Source organism: Dromaius novaehollandiae, chromosome 16, assembly GCF_036370855.1.
Source record: "Dromaius novaehollandiae isolate bDroNov1 chromosome 16, bDroNov1.hap1, whole genome shotgun sequence".
In the NCBI taxonomy this organism is placed as follows: domain Eukaryota; kingdom Metazoa; phylum Chordata; class Aves; order Casuariiformes; family Dromaiidae; genus Dromaius; species Dromaius novaehollandiae.
In genome coordinates, this window is record NC_088113.1 from 16044241 (window position 1) to 16062635 (window position 18395).

An 18395-nucleotide genomic window follows, 5' to 3' on the forward strand; every position below is an offset into this window, starting at 1 on the left:
GAAGATACTGGCCTATGGAAGTCCATCTCAGCAAACTACTTCCTGATAGGATTTATGGTTTGTTGTTAGTCTCTTGCCAAACTTTTCTGTCCTGGAATAAATAACTTTGGGAACTAAAATAACTCTTCTTTACTGGTAAAACATCAAAATGTAAAAATCAGGACTTCCATTTTTGCTGAATAAAATGTGAAGTATTTAAAATCCTCATTCTTGGAAAGCTTGCTTCAGCAAAGTAAAACTTAATCCTGAAAATAATCTGCACTGTGATACGATCAGATTCTAATCCTGTGAATCTTCTTGCATATGTTTACATTTGTGCACACATTGATCTGTTGTCTGTGGGATTTCTTGTGTGTCAAATTGAGCACGCATACGATTACAGCATTGTGCCTCACTTGTAGTTAATCTCTGGAGAATGTCGCAGAGTTAGGAGATAACCAGTGCAGTGCAGTACCGACAGGGGGGACAGGCAAAGCAGTTGTGCTTCAGAAGAAGGCTAGCTTGTATGCAGTAAGCTTTGAAATGACTAATATGTAAATGAAATAAAGCTCTCTAGAGAGGAGTTGAGATTTTTAAAACTCAGGACAATTCCCAAGTAAAGCTGTCTGTCATCTATACTAGCTGCAGGCAAGCATATTAAATGCATACAAATCAATGAAGGGATAATGAAAATTAGCACGGGTTCTAGCTACAAATTATCTTTATGCTATGAAGATGTGGATTCCTTTCATCTTTCAGATGAACTTTCAAAATTAAAGACTCTCTTCCTTTACTGGCACACGTGGTGCTTTTATAAATGTCATCTTGATCTCAGCTTTGAGTGTTTTCTTACACTTCTGCTTACAATGACCCTTTGCTCTACCTTGAGCAGAACATAGTATAAGCAAGTGTTGTGCAAACCACCTTATGTTGTGCCACCAGCGTGCAAACATCGTTCTTGCTTTCCATCCCCACTCTTCCCAGCGACATACCAGATAAGGTATGGATTTAGTCCAAGGCTTGAGTTAACATATCCCATTATGAGAGATTGCTGTGCTAACCCTAAGTTATGCTTTACTCTTGCATATATAGCTTTGAAAAAATTTCGTTTTTGATAATTCCTTTGTAGTGATTTATGATTTTGCTGATTTTGAAAGTTGCTTTGGTATATTTAATCGCAGAGCTCACTTTTGTGTTCAACATATTTTCATGCTGATATTAACTTAATGATAATAAATAGCTAAATGTCAGTCCTTATATTAACATTACATATTAAAATGCAAGGAGTACACATATACCTAGGTCTTTAATATATTAATATAAATTTATAGGTAGATATCTTACTGAATTCTGGAGTTATAAATGTTAACTCTTCATTTCTTAAAACCTTCTAAATTGAAGCTGCCTTCTGCTGTGGCTGAATTTCTCTTTAATGGAGCAGTAGATACTGCATTCCTGGTAGCTCCTTTAAGCCACGCTTGGGACCTAATTTGGGGCTTGAAATTGGCACTGTATTTGGTTCTGATACGTGGAAGGGATCTTTAGGATTGACAGGAGGGATTGAAGGGGGAGGCTCTTTCATTAACTTACAGAACAGAATTGTTTTCAGATTCACAGGGAGGGAGGGAGATGTGTTTAACCTTTGCTTTGGAGTAACATTGCTTAAGAACAGAGGGCTTATTTTGGATTTAATAAAGTGAAATGTAAATAGAATTTTTTCATTGCCTCTGGATCAGTTATTTTCAGTGATGGTATTCGAGTCTTGTGCAAGGCATAAAAATAGGACTTTATTATTCTAAATCTAGTGAAAATACTACTGATGAGAAATTATTAGAATCTAGTTATTCAGTAACAGCTTCCAGGTATTTAACCTAATTGGGCTCTATTTACTGTATGTAATCTGTCCTTCTGGGAATTGTTGACTGGCTTTAATGCAGCCACTTGATAGCACTGGATTGGTACTACATCTTATCTCTCCAAAAACTCAATGCCGAAGCATAATGTCACGAAGCTCTGGAACAATGTATTAGTTTCTCAGAATATTACTGAATGACGCTTGGTTTGGGGCAGCCTGTATCTCCCTTTTGCTGGTAGTAGTTGGATGCCTTTCTTACCTACCTATGGCACTGTATTTGCTATTTTAATATGAGTTTTTGAGAAGATACTGTGTCCTGAGATAGAAGCAGTTGTCAGTACGTTATTCTGATTTATTTTATGCTACTATGATGGCTCATATAACACATGTAAAATGCTAGAAAAATAAAGGTTTCTATTTTCTAGTGGAATGTCTGGTTTTGTCTAGTGGAGTACTGGCTTCTAATGCCATATCACAGCTCTTCCTAAATATCAGGACTTAAGGCCCTATCACCATATACTGCTTGCTGCAACGTCAGGTTTGTAGCCTGTGTTTTCACCTGTTATATAATAGCGTGTAATTTTAACAGTTGAGTTTATGTAACTGTCAGGAAGTGTGTGTGCACTGTCATCTGATTTGATTGTGTTTGGTCTGGAAACAAGGGTATGCACACACATTCTGGTGGTTTTTTTCGACATGTCTTATTTGAGCAAAGATATTTGGGGGGGGTGGCTTCTCAGAGGTTGAAATCTATATAAAATACATGAGTGGTTTACAAAGGAAAAATGGAAGAAATCAGCAGATGCTGATGAGCCTGCAGATAGGTGTATAACGTGGGGAGAGGTGAAGCACAGATGGTGCCACCTGTGAGCAGTGTCCTGCTGAAGAGAACAAGCTACCTGCACCTTCTCGAAACAGGGAGAAGCTGAAGTTACTGCTAGGGTGTTGCTGAATGCCCTCCGGGGGTATTTTCAGTCCTTGGTAAACTTGCCTGACTGTGAAAAGGCAGTTTGCAGTTCCTTCAGTACGGCGCTCCTGTAAGTGCTCTTCTCTTCAGTCGTAATGTGTGTGTGTGTCCCTTTGCTAAGATACCGATCGATTGTGGATCGTCCCCCGGTGCTCCGTGCGGTGCAGACCCACATTCCAGCCCCCCGTCAGCTGTACGAGTCTCCCAAGGCGATGTCGTGGCAGCGTGCCATCCTCCTGGGGCTTCCAAGGCTGTGTAGCAATTGCCAAGCTTTGTTATGGTTTTGCCATCTGCTTTATAAGAGTCTATCTGGATCTTCACAGATTCAGCAGTTTTTAATATTATAAAAATATCTACAGAAAGAACTATGTAAGCGTGTACAAGCGTGAAGTAATGCAGTGGTTTCTGCCTGTATCTGTAAATGTGAGTGCCCTTTGCTTGAGTTCAGTGGAGCTGACCCAGATTTACACTGATCTTGAGGTTTGCCCTGTAGCTGGTTGGGGTTTTTTTTTGCAAAGGCAAGGTAAGTGTAGATCTGGTGCATCTGGACCATAAAGCATTTCATACAGTGCCATATGGAAAAATTTATTAATAAAGCTAGAAAAGACAGAAATAGGTTCACAGATTACAGATGGGCTACTTAAAGAATAAACAATGATGTAGTGGATGGATAGCTTTTGAGATGTATTAGAAAGAAGTTACTAGTTACGTTTCTTGAGAGTGATTCTTGGTACTAATCTTGTTTAATGCTTTTATGACCAATTCTGGCACAAGAAGAAAGTACACTAAAAACAGTTTTAATGATGTAAAGTTGGGAGGCTGAAGATAACATGCAGCAAGAACTGGGTGTCCTTGAAGGCTACAGTAGAAGAAGCAGGATGAGCTTCAGCATAAAAAACTGCAAAATCATGTACTTGGAGAATAAAGTGCTTCTGTTGTAACTGCAGCCTTGTGGAACAGAGGCAAGGGGATATTAGGATGTTTTTACTGATCATTGGGTGATGGAGATGCTAATATAGCATGGCTGTGAAAAAGACAAATGTAGACGTGCACACAGGCTGGGTAGCAGAAGAACTTAGAAAGTGTAAGTGCTATTGTCCAAGGTGCTAGTAAGATTTCGTGGGTGTTTACTTAAAGTAACTTGCCTAGAGGAGTTCAAAGGAGAGCATGAATGGGGAGCTGGCCGCAGAGAAGACAGACTGCCTTTGGCTTGGTTAGTTTACCAGAAGGCCAAGAGTTGCTGAAAGTGATGTCTTGGAATGCGTTAAAGGTAAATGGCTCTTCCCCTTCTTTGCTGTTTAAGTGTAAGGGCAATATTGGTCCAAGACCAAGTAAACAGGCCATTGATAAATTTAGATGGAAACTAGAGGAAGGTCACTGGCCATCTGAGCAGTGAGACTTTTCTGTTCCTTCTGCTCCTCTTGGAAGGGAGTGCTAGAACCAGCTGGCTTTAAAAATAGGGGGCTGCCTGCTTCCATGCTGCTTCCTTCAAATTTCCTCTGTGCCTCCTTGAGGAAGGAGGAGGCTTACTCTAGCGAAAACTTGAAGAGTGATGCTTCTGAAGTTGGTATCGACTTCTGGCAGTAAACTGTGCTAGGAAAAAGAAGGATGATAGGTGGTAACCACACGTGCACGCACACACAGACACAAAATCTGCAGAGGGTTTTGCCTGACATATGAGGGGATGTAACAGGAATGTGTTAGAAAACTGGAGACATTTCAAAACAGGATGTATGTAAGATTGATCCTTCATGTCTGAAATCTGAGAGAGACAACTGGGCTCAAAGTATTCCTAGCAAACATGATCTATCTTACTGCTTACTCCATTGGTCTCCCAATGACTTTGCATTTTTTTTGCTTGTGGTAGAGTATTTTACATATCCTAGCTGTAAGATGATCAATTTAGGCAAAGCAATACATATTTCAACCACCTTTTAAAATACCTTGGTGCTAGTAAACTTGAAACTCATGTTAATTGTTTTATTTTTTAGAACAGAGGGTTCTGATGAAAGCTGGTCACAATTTTTTGACCAGATGACTGATTTTATAAAGCATTTTGTAGAAACATACGCTTTTCACACAGTTCTTATGTAAGGGATGGAATTTCCAGTCAAAACAAAAAACCCACGTTTGACAGTAGCAGATCATCTAGCAATTAGGGCAGTTATATGGGACTGATCTTTCCCAGAAACCCCGAGTCTGTGAATAAATGTTGAAATGGCTTGGTTTCCTCCTGAACAAAGTAAGTATTTTTGAGCTTCCAATCTGGCATACAAAACATTTGCTGAATAATTCGTGTCAATGTGGCTTTCATGTATTGATCTAAAAATACGAGTGCTAACAACATTTCTCCTGTCAAGCCCTCTGTAGCTGCCTGCTGTTCTGAGTCAGAGAATGGAATTCAGAGCAGCGATCGTTTGGTGCTCAGGAATGACTTCAGCACTATCACTTGGGAAATAACGATTTTCAGATGAGCTTATGGTTGCACTGGGCAAAGCAAACTGATAAAACTGCAGTCTGGAGAGGTTCCATAGACATTGGATGGTTTTGACTTCCCAGTTAGCTCTGACACTTTATGTAGACTGGAAATAACAGCCATTTGTCTACTGTGGGGAAAAAATATTCTAGAGCTATTTGGTGCTGTATTGCCCAATTCTGTTTGGAGCAATAGTTTTAAAGGTAGTCAGTTAGTTTGCAGACGTTTATTTTGGACTGGTATTTGATTGCTGCAAGGTGAGTTTAAAATGCATAATAGTTTTTAAAGCACCTCATTTGAGACAATTTGCTGTCTTCCTGTTCTCACAGCTTTAAAAGTCATGTGGTTGTTGATGGCCACAGATTGTGTGCATAATAAAGATGGCACAGCCATAACATAGCCTGCTTATTGAAGGAGGCAGATTGATTTGGGTTTTCTTCATTTATAATAAATGGGATCATTGGATATCGCTTTTATATACAAACCCCTGCAATTGGTGCAGATGAATTTGGGCACATAATGTTAATAGTACTGGTACATGCAAGTAATCCCGATTCTTTTATATTAGCAGTAATTGCAGAATATACAAGTCTTATTTTTAATTTTTCTTAACTTTTTGCAACATCTAGTGACATGTTAATGTCTTTTACTTGGCTTATTTTTACATTGTCTGCTGTCTAATCTTCAAGCAAAACACATTCTGTGAATTGCACAGTAATTGAATATCCAAGTATCATTTTCAAAAATGTAGATGTTCTAAATAACAACTATGATTAAAGAATATTCCTGGTAAATGAAATACAGAACTCTCCATCTTGAAGTTACTTTAGTAGATTGATCCTTTCCCAAAAAAGGAGAGCCTTAGGAATTTGTTATGTATATATATATTTATTATTATTATTATTATTATTATTATTATTATTTTAAAAAAGGCAATCTCTACCAAAATAAACATTTTCTTTCTTTGCTACATGAACACAGTCATTTTCTACTTAAATAAATTCCACCATGATTGTGATTTTTGGATCGAGAGAAATACATTTCTTTTATACCTTTCAGAGGCAAGATTTTTAAAGCATTTAACCATAAACTTACATAAACTTGGTAGCAAACTTTCCACAACTTATTTTTGGAAGAGGAATAGTTGTACTTGATGAAACAAATATCATAAACTTTGTAGAGGAAATTTCCATCCTGAGACTTGAACCTTGAGGTTTAAAATGTTTGACTTTGCCTGCCTCTATAGTTCGTCTCAGGAAACATCAGCGATACTGTGTGTACAAGTAATTAAAATGCCTGCTTGTTGCTTGTTCCTAAGGATGGAGGAAAAAATATGATGTTTTCTTTGAGAATTTTTTCTTCTGTCCCAGAAGATATGTAAAATGTACTGATGAGTTTAAAGAGAAGTATAAATTGCTATTATTACCTTGCCATAGTTGCATACAGAATATTGTACAGTGGTCGGCATTTCCACAATTCTCAAACAAAAACACAGACAAGCAAAAACATAGACAGGCTGAAGAAGTCTGTCTTAGATGGTGGTGGTTGTTGTTGTTGGGTTTTTTTGTTTTGTTTTGTTTTTTAGTAGAGTTCCTGATCCCAGGTACTGCTCTTGTCTCAGGGCTATACGACAATCACTTTAATGTCTGTATTTCTCAGATCTCGTAACTGTATCATCAGAGGATGACAATGTGTCAGAGCAATGCTAACGCAGTGTGCTTGGGGTTTTTCTTGTTTTTCTTGCAGTGATGCTACAGCCTTTTGACTATGATCCTAATGAGAAAAGTAAACACAAGTTTATGGTTCAGTCTATGTTTGCTCCAGCTGATACTTCAGATATGGAAGCAGTAGTAAGTATTGAAATTAATTAAAACAGATTTATTTCTGATTGTGTAAATTTTATAAGACCTTTTACTGCATTGCTTAAGTGCTGTTGTTGAACTACACTGGATTTTTCCTTGAAAGCTTTATCAGATTTATATCCTTGTGCGTGGAAAGGTGTTTTCTTTTTATCTGCAGCCCCATGATTCTTGTGCTAAAAGACACAGCACAGAAAATTTAGTTGATGTCTGTGGTTGCTTCCTTAGGACTGTCCGTAGTGGGATACTCAGTCATGAAACAAATATTAATTACTTGTATTCTTAAAAAAAAAAATATGTATATATACATACGATTTTGTAAAAAGACAGGCTTGAACTATATGTTCTAAGGATCTGATCTGTGGCATCTTTTAGATTTTATGCCTCTGTTTCCTCAATCTCGGGTCTTCCCTTGAGCAGCCTCCTTTTCCCAGTGGGAACCAGGATGCATCAAAAGAACAGTGTTTTTCTTTATCCCTGCCTATGTGTGGATTACAAATGAGAATAACAGAAGCAGATAGGTGCTGAGGCAAAGGACAAAAGACATAGAAATAAGGTGTCTGGCTACTTTAAGATGATTTGGAAAGGAATGCAGCAATATGTCAGCCAGAGGCTTTCCTATAACAGCAAGATCTTTGCTGCTACGAGAAGGCATGAGAAAGCTTTCTCTGGCCTAGCTTTTATTAATTTGAGAGAGTACTCAGTAGCTGTTGAGGACGCAATAAAAAGCCTGTTGCTCTCTGAAGTGTGGGTTTGTGTGTGTGCTTGTATGTATGCATATAAATACAGAAAAACTCAGAATGTGTTACGGTTTTTCTACAGTAGCCTTTTCAATGTGCATCTTCTGAACAGCTCTTTAAAATCGAAGAAGACTTTTCATTTAAACTTACCTGGGGAAACCTGTGTAATTCAACGGTACTGTTAGACTAATTCCATTGAGGATTGCAGAATCTTGTAAATGCTGCCACTGCTGAGTCTCTTTAAAAGAGGAGAAAGCCAGTTTTTCAATAGAAGCCTGAAGGGTTCACTCTTTATTACATATTTGGTTTCATGGCATAGTAAAACATCAAAGGAACAGATTAAACTCCTTTTCTATTTTCTTTGGATGCATACATGATCATATTAATTGTCATAGAATTTTATTATTATTATTGTGGTTGGCTTCATTTTTCCCTCATTTGCTGTGCTTCATGAAGAACTAACACCTTTTTCCTTTTAGAGGTGGGAGATAATCTGAAAATGCAGGTCATTTTCCAAAATAGAAGTTGCATAGTAGTTCAAGCATGGATTTTTTTTTTTTTTTTTTTTTTAATATATAGAGAAGTTTAGGATTCAGCTTCTGGAGCATGCTTGTGAATTAATTTCTTTTATTAGATATAGTAGAAAACTCTACAGTTGACTTCAGTGTTGCATAACCTGTGTTTCTCAGAGAACTGTATCCTTCTTGAGCAGCAGCGTTATACCTTTTAAAGCTTAGGCACTCTCTAGAGTTAATTTACAAAGAATTCTCCTTTTTCAAAGAGATTTGTGGAACTATATTTGTTTAGTATGCCTCAAAATAAGATCTCATGGGAGAAGCACCAATAGTGATAAGATTTCTGCATCAGTAGAAAGATTAGCCAGTCTGCCTCTCTTCCTAACTTTTTAATTTTTATAAATTACTTTATGCCATGAAAAATGTTCTGCTAGCAACGAATGTTTTTTGGACCTAAATGATCCTTTCAATTTTCCAGAGCTTTCCAGACCAATATTTTTCTTTTTTTTCCCCCCATAACACTTGATCAGTTCTTAGTTTTGTTACCACTCTCCAAATATCCTCCTATTCTGGATAAACAGGTGAGACAAATTACTGGAGTACTATAAAGCTTTCAACACTTCACAGCCAGCCAGCAAGCTCAAAATAGATCTGACTTCAGCCGCAGAAGAGCTGGAGTACACTTCAGCTATTTAGGATGAGTCAAATTCTTCAGGTTGTGCTGGGGTTAGCCATAACTTGACACCTACTTGAGATATGCTGAGCAATACCTTCCTAAACAAAGTACAGTCAAAGTGAAGAGAAACATGAAAACTCCAAGAACATAAATGTGGGCTTTTCTAACTATATATCACTACTGTGAACCAACCTTTTCAGTTCAGGGTTACAGCTGATACCAGGCAAGGATTTATAACTGTGAATCCCTACTATAAATACTGGAAGAGAAACTTTATTTTGGCAGACTCCCTAACTGAAGGGGAGAGAAGGAAGAGCGGGGAAAGTTATTTCTTTCTGTGTGCAGTACATCTGTCATTGTTTAGGAACTGATGCTGCAAAAGTAAAACCTCGCCTGTGAATCATGTATGTCCTTGCAAGTATCAGGAATCTCCCTGGCCAGTGCAAAATGAAGAAGGGGAGGAACAGTCCTGTAATCTATACCGGTCAGGAGAAAACTTGAAAGCCTCATTTGAAATTTGAGAAGTTTGAATAGGTACTCCAGCTGAACAAAGGCTGAACTAGCATTGTAGAGTTGGTATACTGATTTTGGGTTTTGTTACTTTTCCCTTCCTTTGAATGCCCTCCTCCTATCTTATCTTTTTTTTTGGTCTAGACCGTAGCTCCCCCTGTCTGTGCTGATTACTCTAACACAGTTCTGAGTTCTATAAATTAACTGCAAGTTTCAAACTATTTAGAATTATATACTCTATAGTTTCCGATCTCTCTTTAAGATACAACTCAGAGTTACGTATTTGTTTTCATTTTTGATCATGTATAATTTTTATTGGTAACATGATAAACACCTGTAGAGTTTTTCTTGAGTAAGGTGGCATGATTCATTTATGTATTATACTGCTTTTATCATGTGTCTTATTATATCATTGTTCAATATTTAATTTTTCAAGTGGAAAGAAGCAAAACCAGAAGAACTCATGGATTCGAAACTTAGGTGTGTGTTTGAGCTACCAGCGGAAAATGATACGCCTGTGAGTATTTTCAAATGTGTTTTGAGTGATTTAACTTAATACCACAGCTTATTATGTAGAATGGCATGTTTATACAGACAGCTATATAAGCAAAAGACAGAACCCTTTGTTTCACTATCTGGATGACCATTACCTTTGAAAACATAAAACTATTTAAAATCTTAGTGATGCTTAGTATAACTAGGAGCTAATTTGGACAATGCAAGTGTAATGATCACAAAAATTCTTGGAGTTCATCTTTTTTCACTGACTGAAAGATCATGTAGGATAAAGAATATTAAAATACATGTATTTCGAAAGATGCCAATTGATGTTCCTAAAAGCTCTGCATTTATGCCATGGCAGTTAAAACCATCAGCAGTACAAACTTGCCTATCCAACACTCTTCCCTTTCCTTCCTTGATGTGACACTGATTTCAGCAGGTAAAGAGTTGGAAAGCTAGTTGGGAAGACACAAATGCAGCTAGGGGTTATATTGCAATTAGCAATTACAATAGTGTAGGATCCTTGTTAGGGCCATGAAGGCAGTGATTAATTTCTAATGGAAGTATGCAGTGTCAAATGTAGAATTGATACTGGATGGAACAAACCTAGAAATGTTTTCTGCTAGGTCGGTACTGAAGGCACAAGTGTTCTACCTTGCACTGAGCAGCTTGTAACTCCAGTTATGCATTGGTAAAACAGCACAGTTGTGGGCTTATGTCTTGTCTGCCTGTTCCAAACAATGAACATTTGCCCTAGAAGTATTTGCTTTTGTTTTAGTGTATTTTCCGTGTGTCCAGGTTAGAGGTGTGACAAGAGGAAGGAAAGAGTGTGAATTATGTGAAAGTTAACTGAACAGCTACTCTGTTTAGGAGTAATTTTTTTATAATCCCTAAAATTCATTATGGCAAAACAAAGCGCAAGTAGTAACAAGATTCTGTTTGTTGATAAAACCTTCTGGTTAATACTTTGGTATTTTTGTTGGAGGAAGAGTGGTTTGTTTTTCTTTAATTAGAGTTGGTCCGTTTTCATTTTGTAGTATACAACATACAGGGAATCCCACAGCAGGAAAAGAAAGAAGTTTTGGAGCTCTGCAGCTTCTGTTCCCTAACTTGGGTTGAAAGTTCCTCTTTCACCGCAGAGGCACAGAAAGACAGAGAGGCGCTATCTAGCTGTGGGAAGTGAAAGAGTGAGCAAAGTGCAGCAGAGCAGTTGGGTGGTTCCTAGCAATATGCTCATTTTCGGAATAGCTGCTTGTGTTGTGCTTTGGGGAGGGAGAATCGAGGAGAGTCTTGGTGCTCCGTAAGCAGACTGAAGGCTTGGGGCCACAAAGCAAAGAGAGCAGATGGGACTCGAGTTCCCATTCTTTTTTTGAGAGATGTTCTACAGATGTTTCCTTTTCAGTATGCAGAGGCTGAAACTAGGGGTCATTCTGTCTGCACTTATTACTGCTGATCTGGTGGATTCTTTGAAATAGGGGGAAGTAAAGGTTGCAGAAAGAAAAATAATGTTTATTTCTTTTAATACAGGCACGCTTCAGGTGTGCACAGACAATTTTACCCGATTCTCCTCCTGAGTATCAGGTGTGTGGTGTGGTGTGATGTGGTGTTAATAACTAACCAAAGATCACTCTATCCTTTTTTAACAGCATGACATAGAAATAAATAAAATTGTATCCACAACTGCAACAAAGACAGATTCTTCTGTAATGTCTAAATCAATAAGTTCCTCTTTGGATGACATTGAAGTTAAGAAAGTAATGGAAGAATATAAGAGGCTTCAAGTAGAAGTTCAGAGGTTACGGGAGGAGAATAAACAGTTTAAGGTAAAGATTTTTTTTTTTTTCTTTCAGATATACTACTTTCCTGAAAAGATGCTTGAGGCTGAAAGGTTTGGTTACCTGACCATGGTACAATAGTTTAACATTGTTTATAAATCAAAAGAGAACTTAGGTTTCTTTCTGTAGATTCAGGAAAAAGTGCTGAAATCAGTGCTTCCTTTGAAAGCAGCATAAAACTCGTGCAGTCAGAGAAACTGATTGAATAGCAACCCAAAGTGACGAATTCCCTCTCTTTATTTTCCCACCTTATTTTCTCAGTTTGAATTAAGCATTTGTTGTTAGCTTTGGCCCTGTTCTCTCAAACCGATAGAAGCTTGAGGGCAGTCTTGTGCCAATACTGAATATTCATGCACCTATAATATGCAGTAGAAATGACTAAAGTAACACTGATCAATAGGAAATCTGTTTTCAGCCATATCCAGCACATTACCATGAAACCAAGTAAATTAGAAGCCTTTATCACCATGCTGAAATGCTCTTTTACAGTATTTTCATTTGTTACTAAAGTTTAATTTCCATAGATAATAGCACCACTGAACTTAAAATTCATGACTATTCCAGCCCAATGAAAGAAACTCTATGTTCTGTCAGCTATGATGTTGCTTGTCTGGCCGAAGCATGAAGAAATCCTTTAAACACTTCTAAACCAATTTTGTTGTGCACATAGAAATAATATGTGTATAAATAGCTGAGATGCAAGCGTAACTTCTCCTTGTGCTCGTGTTTTGGCAGTGGCTCACAATACTATAAATGCCTTTTTTTTTTTCCCCCTTCTTCGAAGCAGTCTTGAATAGGTAGTCTTCAGGAGATATCTAGAATTGAGTTGACTTCTTACAATAATCTTTTAAAACTGTGAGCTGTTGTCAGAAATGTCTGTAAAACATCAGAAGGCAGTATGCTTATTGACTGTCAGGTAGCAGGCGTTGCCAGACTAGAGGCACAGTCAGAAGAAAATTAAAATGTTTGTCAATGAAAGTACCATATAGGTAAGCGACACTTTGTTTACAAAAATCAGTTGTCCCCTACCCAGATTCCTAGCAGTAGTGAGATGCCAGGTAGTCTGTGACTCTTAATGTTCTCCGCCAAAAGTTAGGTGCTGCTTTCAGTTCAAAAGTGAGCAACACTGACATAGAATGGGTTTTTTTTGAATTTCTCTTATCCATCAATTTTAAAGGCTGCATTAACTTTTATTATAATTTTATTTCTTGACTGTTTTTTATGTTTAAACTGGAGGATGATGCTTTAGTTTTTTATACTTTCACACTCTAATACTGTATCATGTAGTAAAGCCTGACACTCGCGTCAGCTGAATACAAGTTAGGCTCGTTTTACTGACCCCTGAAGTTCAGTCTGTGGTATGGAACGGAGTGTGTCAGCGCCCAGCTGCACTGCACAATGGCTTAGATCGAGAAGTGGGGAACATGAGCTCCTCTTGAAATGATAATAGCCAGTGTTATAATGTTGCTTTATCTGTTGTCTCATACATCTTTAAATCAAGAGATCTGTTAAAATCATACCAAAGGAAAGTCTTAATAATTACCATTAGTTTTGAGGTAGTGTCAAAATGTCCGTATGTATATGGTGGGGAAAACAGATTTCCCTGTAAATGCTGGGGAAACTTGCTTGTGAAAACCCCAGCTCATGAGGGCAATAACGAGTGTAATTTCCTTACAATTGTACATTTTTGTAACCTATCTTAACAAGCGGGATTGAAAAGCTTTTCTCCAACAGCACTATATTCGCATAGAGAGCAAGACCAGCATCTTCGTGCTATTCCCTTCTTCACTGTTCTTGGTGTTCTGGAACCTCCTGCAGACTTTGGACATGTGTTCTTGCAGGCTTCCTTGTCGCTTCCTCCGTTACCTTAGTCAGGAGGAGAAAACTTTTAGAGTATGTGGTTTGCTTTTTGCCAGCCAAGTAGATACAGAGCTCCTCTCCCACCTCACTGCCCTCCCTGCTCAGATTTGTCTGAGAAATAGAGCTGTAAGTTAGCTTTACTTAAGCATTCCCCTGTTTCATTATGCACGCTTGGCTGGGTAAATGCTAATGCTTTTTTCAAAAGAAATAATCCACATACGTTCCTTTAGGAAGAAGATGGACTTCGGATGAGGAAGGCACCCCAGACAAACAATCCAATATCTGCTTCTGCAGCTGCTGCCAAGGAGGAAGGGCTCAGCTCTAGACTACTTGCTTTGGTGGTTTTGTTCTTTATCTTTGGTGTAATTATAGGAAAAATAGCCTTGTAGAGGCAGCATGCTGGGAATTGTAAATTGGTTTGATGGTTCTGCCATATCATTGGATTAAATTTATTCATAACAATGTTTAAAAAAAAAATTAATGTATGACATCTCACAGGTCTTGCCTTTAAATTACCCCTGCACAAATATTATGTAACATAATCTAGAAAGTTTAAAATGTACAATGAGTGAATGAAAGAGAATATTCTTCAGTGATGAATGGGGGGGAAAATCACGATTTAACACTACAATGGAATATTGTATATGTCATTTTAAACATTCTTAGACCCTGGTACATGTTGCTGGATTACCTCTTTTTAAAAAAAGAAAAATAGAAAAAAACTATTCCTCCACTGCTGGAGCTGGCCCTATTGGATGTTTGGAGCTGGGTTAGGCAGGAGGTGTTGATAACTTCTGTAAAATATGTTAATCCACCATTCTACTCATAAATTTAACAGTTTCTGTCAGTGTCTTCAACTCTGTGCAAGTTACCAATTTCTTGGCACTTAAATGAATAGTGAGAAGCTGAAAAGAATTGTACGTGGCAATGCTGAATGTGCTAGGCATCATTAAGAGGCATATATTGACTGGTATGACACTCATTTGGAATAAAGGTCAATGCCGCCTTCTCATAAAGGGACCAAGCTACATTGCTGTTGGTTCATTTAGTTGAATTAAAATGTTATTCAGAGATGTTTAATGCATATTTAACTTATTTAATGTATTTCATCTCATGTTTCCTTATTGTCACAAAATTGACTAATACTATATGGTATAAAAAGGCACCTGTTTTAAAGCCAGTGACTAGAACTAAAAATTTGCTGCTGTAGTGATGCGAGATTCTTCTGCCTCCTGGTGTTTTGGGCACTACACAATTGTTGGAGTTTTGATCATCTGAGCATTGGAGAAACAGTGGTCAGGAAACTGTTTTTGTATGTAAATAAGTCTATCTAGGGGAAAAAATATTAGTAGTAAACTAGTTCTATGCCGTAAAAAGACCAATCCTGTTTGACTATGTAGCATCAAAAAAAAAAAAGAAAAGAAAAGAAATTAAATAAAGCCCCCAAACTAAAGTTTCTTTTGTTACTTTTGTCATGTACTCACAGTTTTAGAGGGGGGGAAAAAAAAAGAACAGTATTCTCTGCCAACTTAGTTTGCTTATGGCATCAGGAAACTGTCAGTCTTATTTCAGGATGATTTTTTTTCCCCAGCGTAATTTTAGTCTCTAAAATAAATCCAACTCCATCCTAAGCCTGGTATACATAAGTGTTGTTCAAAATAATCATACCGACTGCTGATGTACTACATAACTTCCCGTTTTTCAGTTTGATTGGATTTAGTAGTCAATATAGTTGATAGTATGTTGAAAGTGAGGCTAAGATATTTGTGTTTCTAAGCATACTTTTATTACAAAATACATAAACTCAATATATTTTAGCATGTCGAATTTCAGTAGATGAAATAGTTTTTTGAGCAAGTAAATCCCCGTATATTCATAGATGTTAGGTCCAGAAACCATCAGTGACATTGCCAGTCTAGTGTAGCATACCAAAGTTTTTATAACACCCTTCAGGATTAAGATGTGTCTTTAAAATGTGGCTTCTTTCTTTCCTTTATTGTTCCTGTGATTCTTGAGGAAACTGTTTGGGCTGCACTATCTACTACACTCTTACTGCATCATTGACCTTTATATTTATTTCACACATATCTCAAGGGTTTCCTGTTTTGCAAGTGCAAATAAGCAAAATTCTATGTGAAGTTTAAAAAGAAAATGGAAAAAAATTCTCCCTGGCATGTTCAGCTTATGAGCACAACTCTGTGCAAGCTTCCTCTAGAAGAGCCAACAGAAATGAGCATCTTCAGCATTTTAAAATGTTAGTGCCTTGTCTGCTCAGGGTGGAAGGGACAAAGCAATTAAAGTCTGCTTGTAAAGGGCAGAGAAGATGGGAGATGAGCCGGAAAGAAAGCAGCAGTGAGTTCAGTGTGACAAATTGGGCAGAACTGATCAAGAAGGAGATACTTTCAGGGCATTAGAAGCTAATGGAAACTTTTACAATAAGCATTTAAGAACAACCTTTTCAAAAAGATAAGGTAACTGATGTAAAATAAGTTTGCATGGCTTTGAAGAATATTTTTGAGAAAACCATGACTAAAGGGAGACTGAACTATCCAGTGTTTTTTTGGAGGCTGTAAACATTCTGACCTCACTAAAAATGTGTTTTCTGAAGAGCTGAACTCCTAATTTGCTTTTCTTAAAAATAGTAATACTAATGTTGTTAACTTTTCTGAGAGCACTTTGTCCTGCTGCAAAACAGCCCCAGAAAAGCTTCTTTTCAAAAAATTCTGTCTTTGCAGAGTAAAGGGGGAAGATTGAAGCTTTAACCTGGTCTTTGTGGGGATATGTTTAATAATATTCCAGGCAGATGTCACACACAGTTAGCTACCACACATGATTTTTCTGGCAAAGGCAGCTTCCAGATGAAGAAAGCCAGCAGAATGTCTCTCCTCCTTTTGGTGTTTAATAGTTGCACTCCTCAGTGATCTGTGAAAACTTGGAACTTGGTCATTTGTGAGCAAAGTTGTTTCTGTTGTTTGCATTCCAGAAGTACATAGAGGTCAGGAAAACACTCTCATGCTCTGCTAGATGCCTTACAAACATGATTAAAAGAGACCACCAAACAGAGGTCCTTAGTTTAAATGGCTAGCTAAGGATGTACTGGTAACAACTGCAGTCTGCAGCTGGGACTGACCCACGCTGTCAGTCTTAAACCAGACCGTTACATGAAGTTTTTATATTTTGGAACTTGACAAAATTCTGAGGTCTTTCCTTCCCATTTTTGACAACAGCCTAAACAGATAGTAGCACTGAATTGTCTGGATAATGCTTTATTTTTGCTGAGCTTAAAATAAAATGAATGTTCAGTGGGAACCTTTTTACCTGTCCATTTGACCGGACCCTTTATTCTTAGGCAGCAGAAGGAAAACTGTGGATGTTTCCTGGCAAGATTCTTAAAAAGCTAGTCTTTGGGTGTATTGCCAAAATCATTTCTACGTGTTCTTAAGCCACTGGGATTTTTGTAAGTTGTACTTTAGGTGATGACACCAGAGCGAATACTTTCATCAAGTGTTCATAGAAAGTGAATTATTCTGGAGGGCATTATGTATCTTAGGAAGCTATGCATGAAACAAAGTTTATAAATATTATTATTGTCTGGTGTTCTCACATGACACCAGATGTTAGAAAACAGTGTATAACTGATACATGATAGTAGAAATCAAGTTACTACTTAATCTAATGATTGTTCTTGCCATTATTTTCAGATAGCTACTTGCATATACATGTACTGTTAATTTTTATAAGAGTCAGTAGAGGCTGCTTAGGTAGTCTTCCCTTTCTGGATATTTGCACTCTTGTCTGTTCCTTGGGCCCTCTGTGTGAATAGGTTTCTAAAATGTCGTGAAGCCAATGGGAAATGAACAGAAAACAGTTTCTACTATTTCCACATAGTTATCCGCATCTTGAAGGAAATCTTTTGTGCATGAATGATAACTATTGCTCTACATTGGCAGTCATCAAATAGGAATGCACAACTATAGCAAACGCATATGCAGGCTAGGCACCTAGTTTGGTGTAATTGTTGAAGAGCCTTAAGGATCAAAGAGCAAGATAATACCGTGTATGTAAAATTGAGAGAGATTGATGATTGATTACCATAATGTAATTTTCTAAAAATATGGGATTGTAAAGATTGACAACAGTATTCCATGCTACTTTTTTCTCCTGAAATGCTGTTAGTGGGATAAAGTTGGAAGCTCACTTTGCAAATTGCTAGAGTTTTTTCTCACCAATAAACTATAAAGGGTTTCTGTTCCCCGCACATGTAGACTTGCGATTTTTATTATAATTTTGATTTAGCAGCCAGGACATTTATATAGTGGTCCACAGTTGTGGACCTTGTGATGATGGATTTTTACTGTCTTAAGATACTTAATGTTGCAGTTGCCTAATGCAAGAAAACTCTATACATGTCATCCCTTGTTCTTAGAAAACATGCTTTACATTTTCATCTCTCAATTGGAACACCTCCTTATTTCTTAGGCACAATAGTGGCTTAACTCTAGCATTTTAAGCTTATGAAGCTATACTTATTTTGCTCCACATGGTGTCCTGAAATGTCATATCCTGAGTCTTGTTTTCTGTATAAAGTCACTGAGATAAAAACACAACCAAAAATCACTTTG

At 37.5% G+C, this 18395-nt stretch overlaps 1 protein-coding gene across 2 annotated transcripts in view; it reads left to right on the top strand.

Moving 5' to 3' along the window:
• VAPB (VAMP associated protein B and C) overlaps positions 1-15226 on the top strand; it is a 33293-nt gene extending 18067 nt beyond the window's left edge. The window contains exons 3-7 of one of the 2 annotated variants that reach the window (XM_064521575.1): positions 7024-7127; positions 10014-10094; positions 11606-11659; positions 11929-11985; positions 14004-15226. In XM_064521575.1, coding sequence (XP_064377645.1) covers positions 7024-7127; positions 10014-10094; positions 11606-11659; positions 11929-11985; positions 14004-14162 — 455 coding nt within the window. In that variant the 3' untranslated portion in view covers positions 14163-15226. Of the gene's footprint in view, positions 1-7023; positions 7128-10013; positions 10095-11605; positions 11660-11724; positions 11902-11928; positions 11986-14003 lie in introns of both variants that reach the window. The other variant, XM_064521574.1, reaches the window with a different exon arrangement.
• Positions 15227-18395: the final 3169 nt, after the last annotated feature.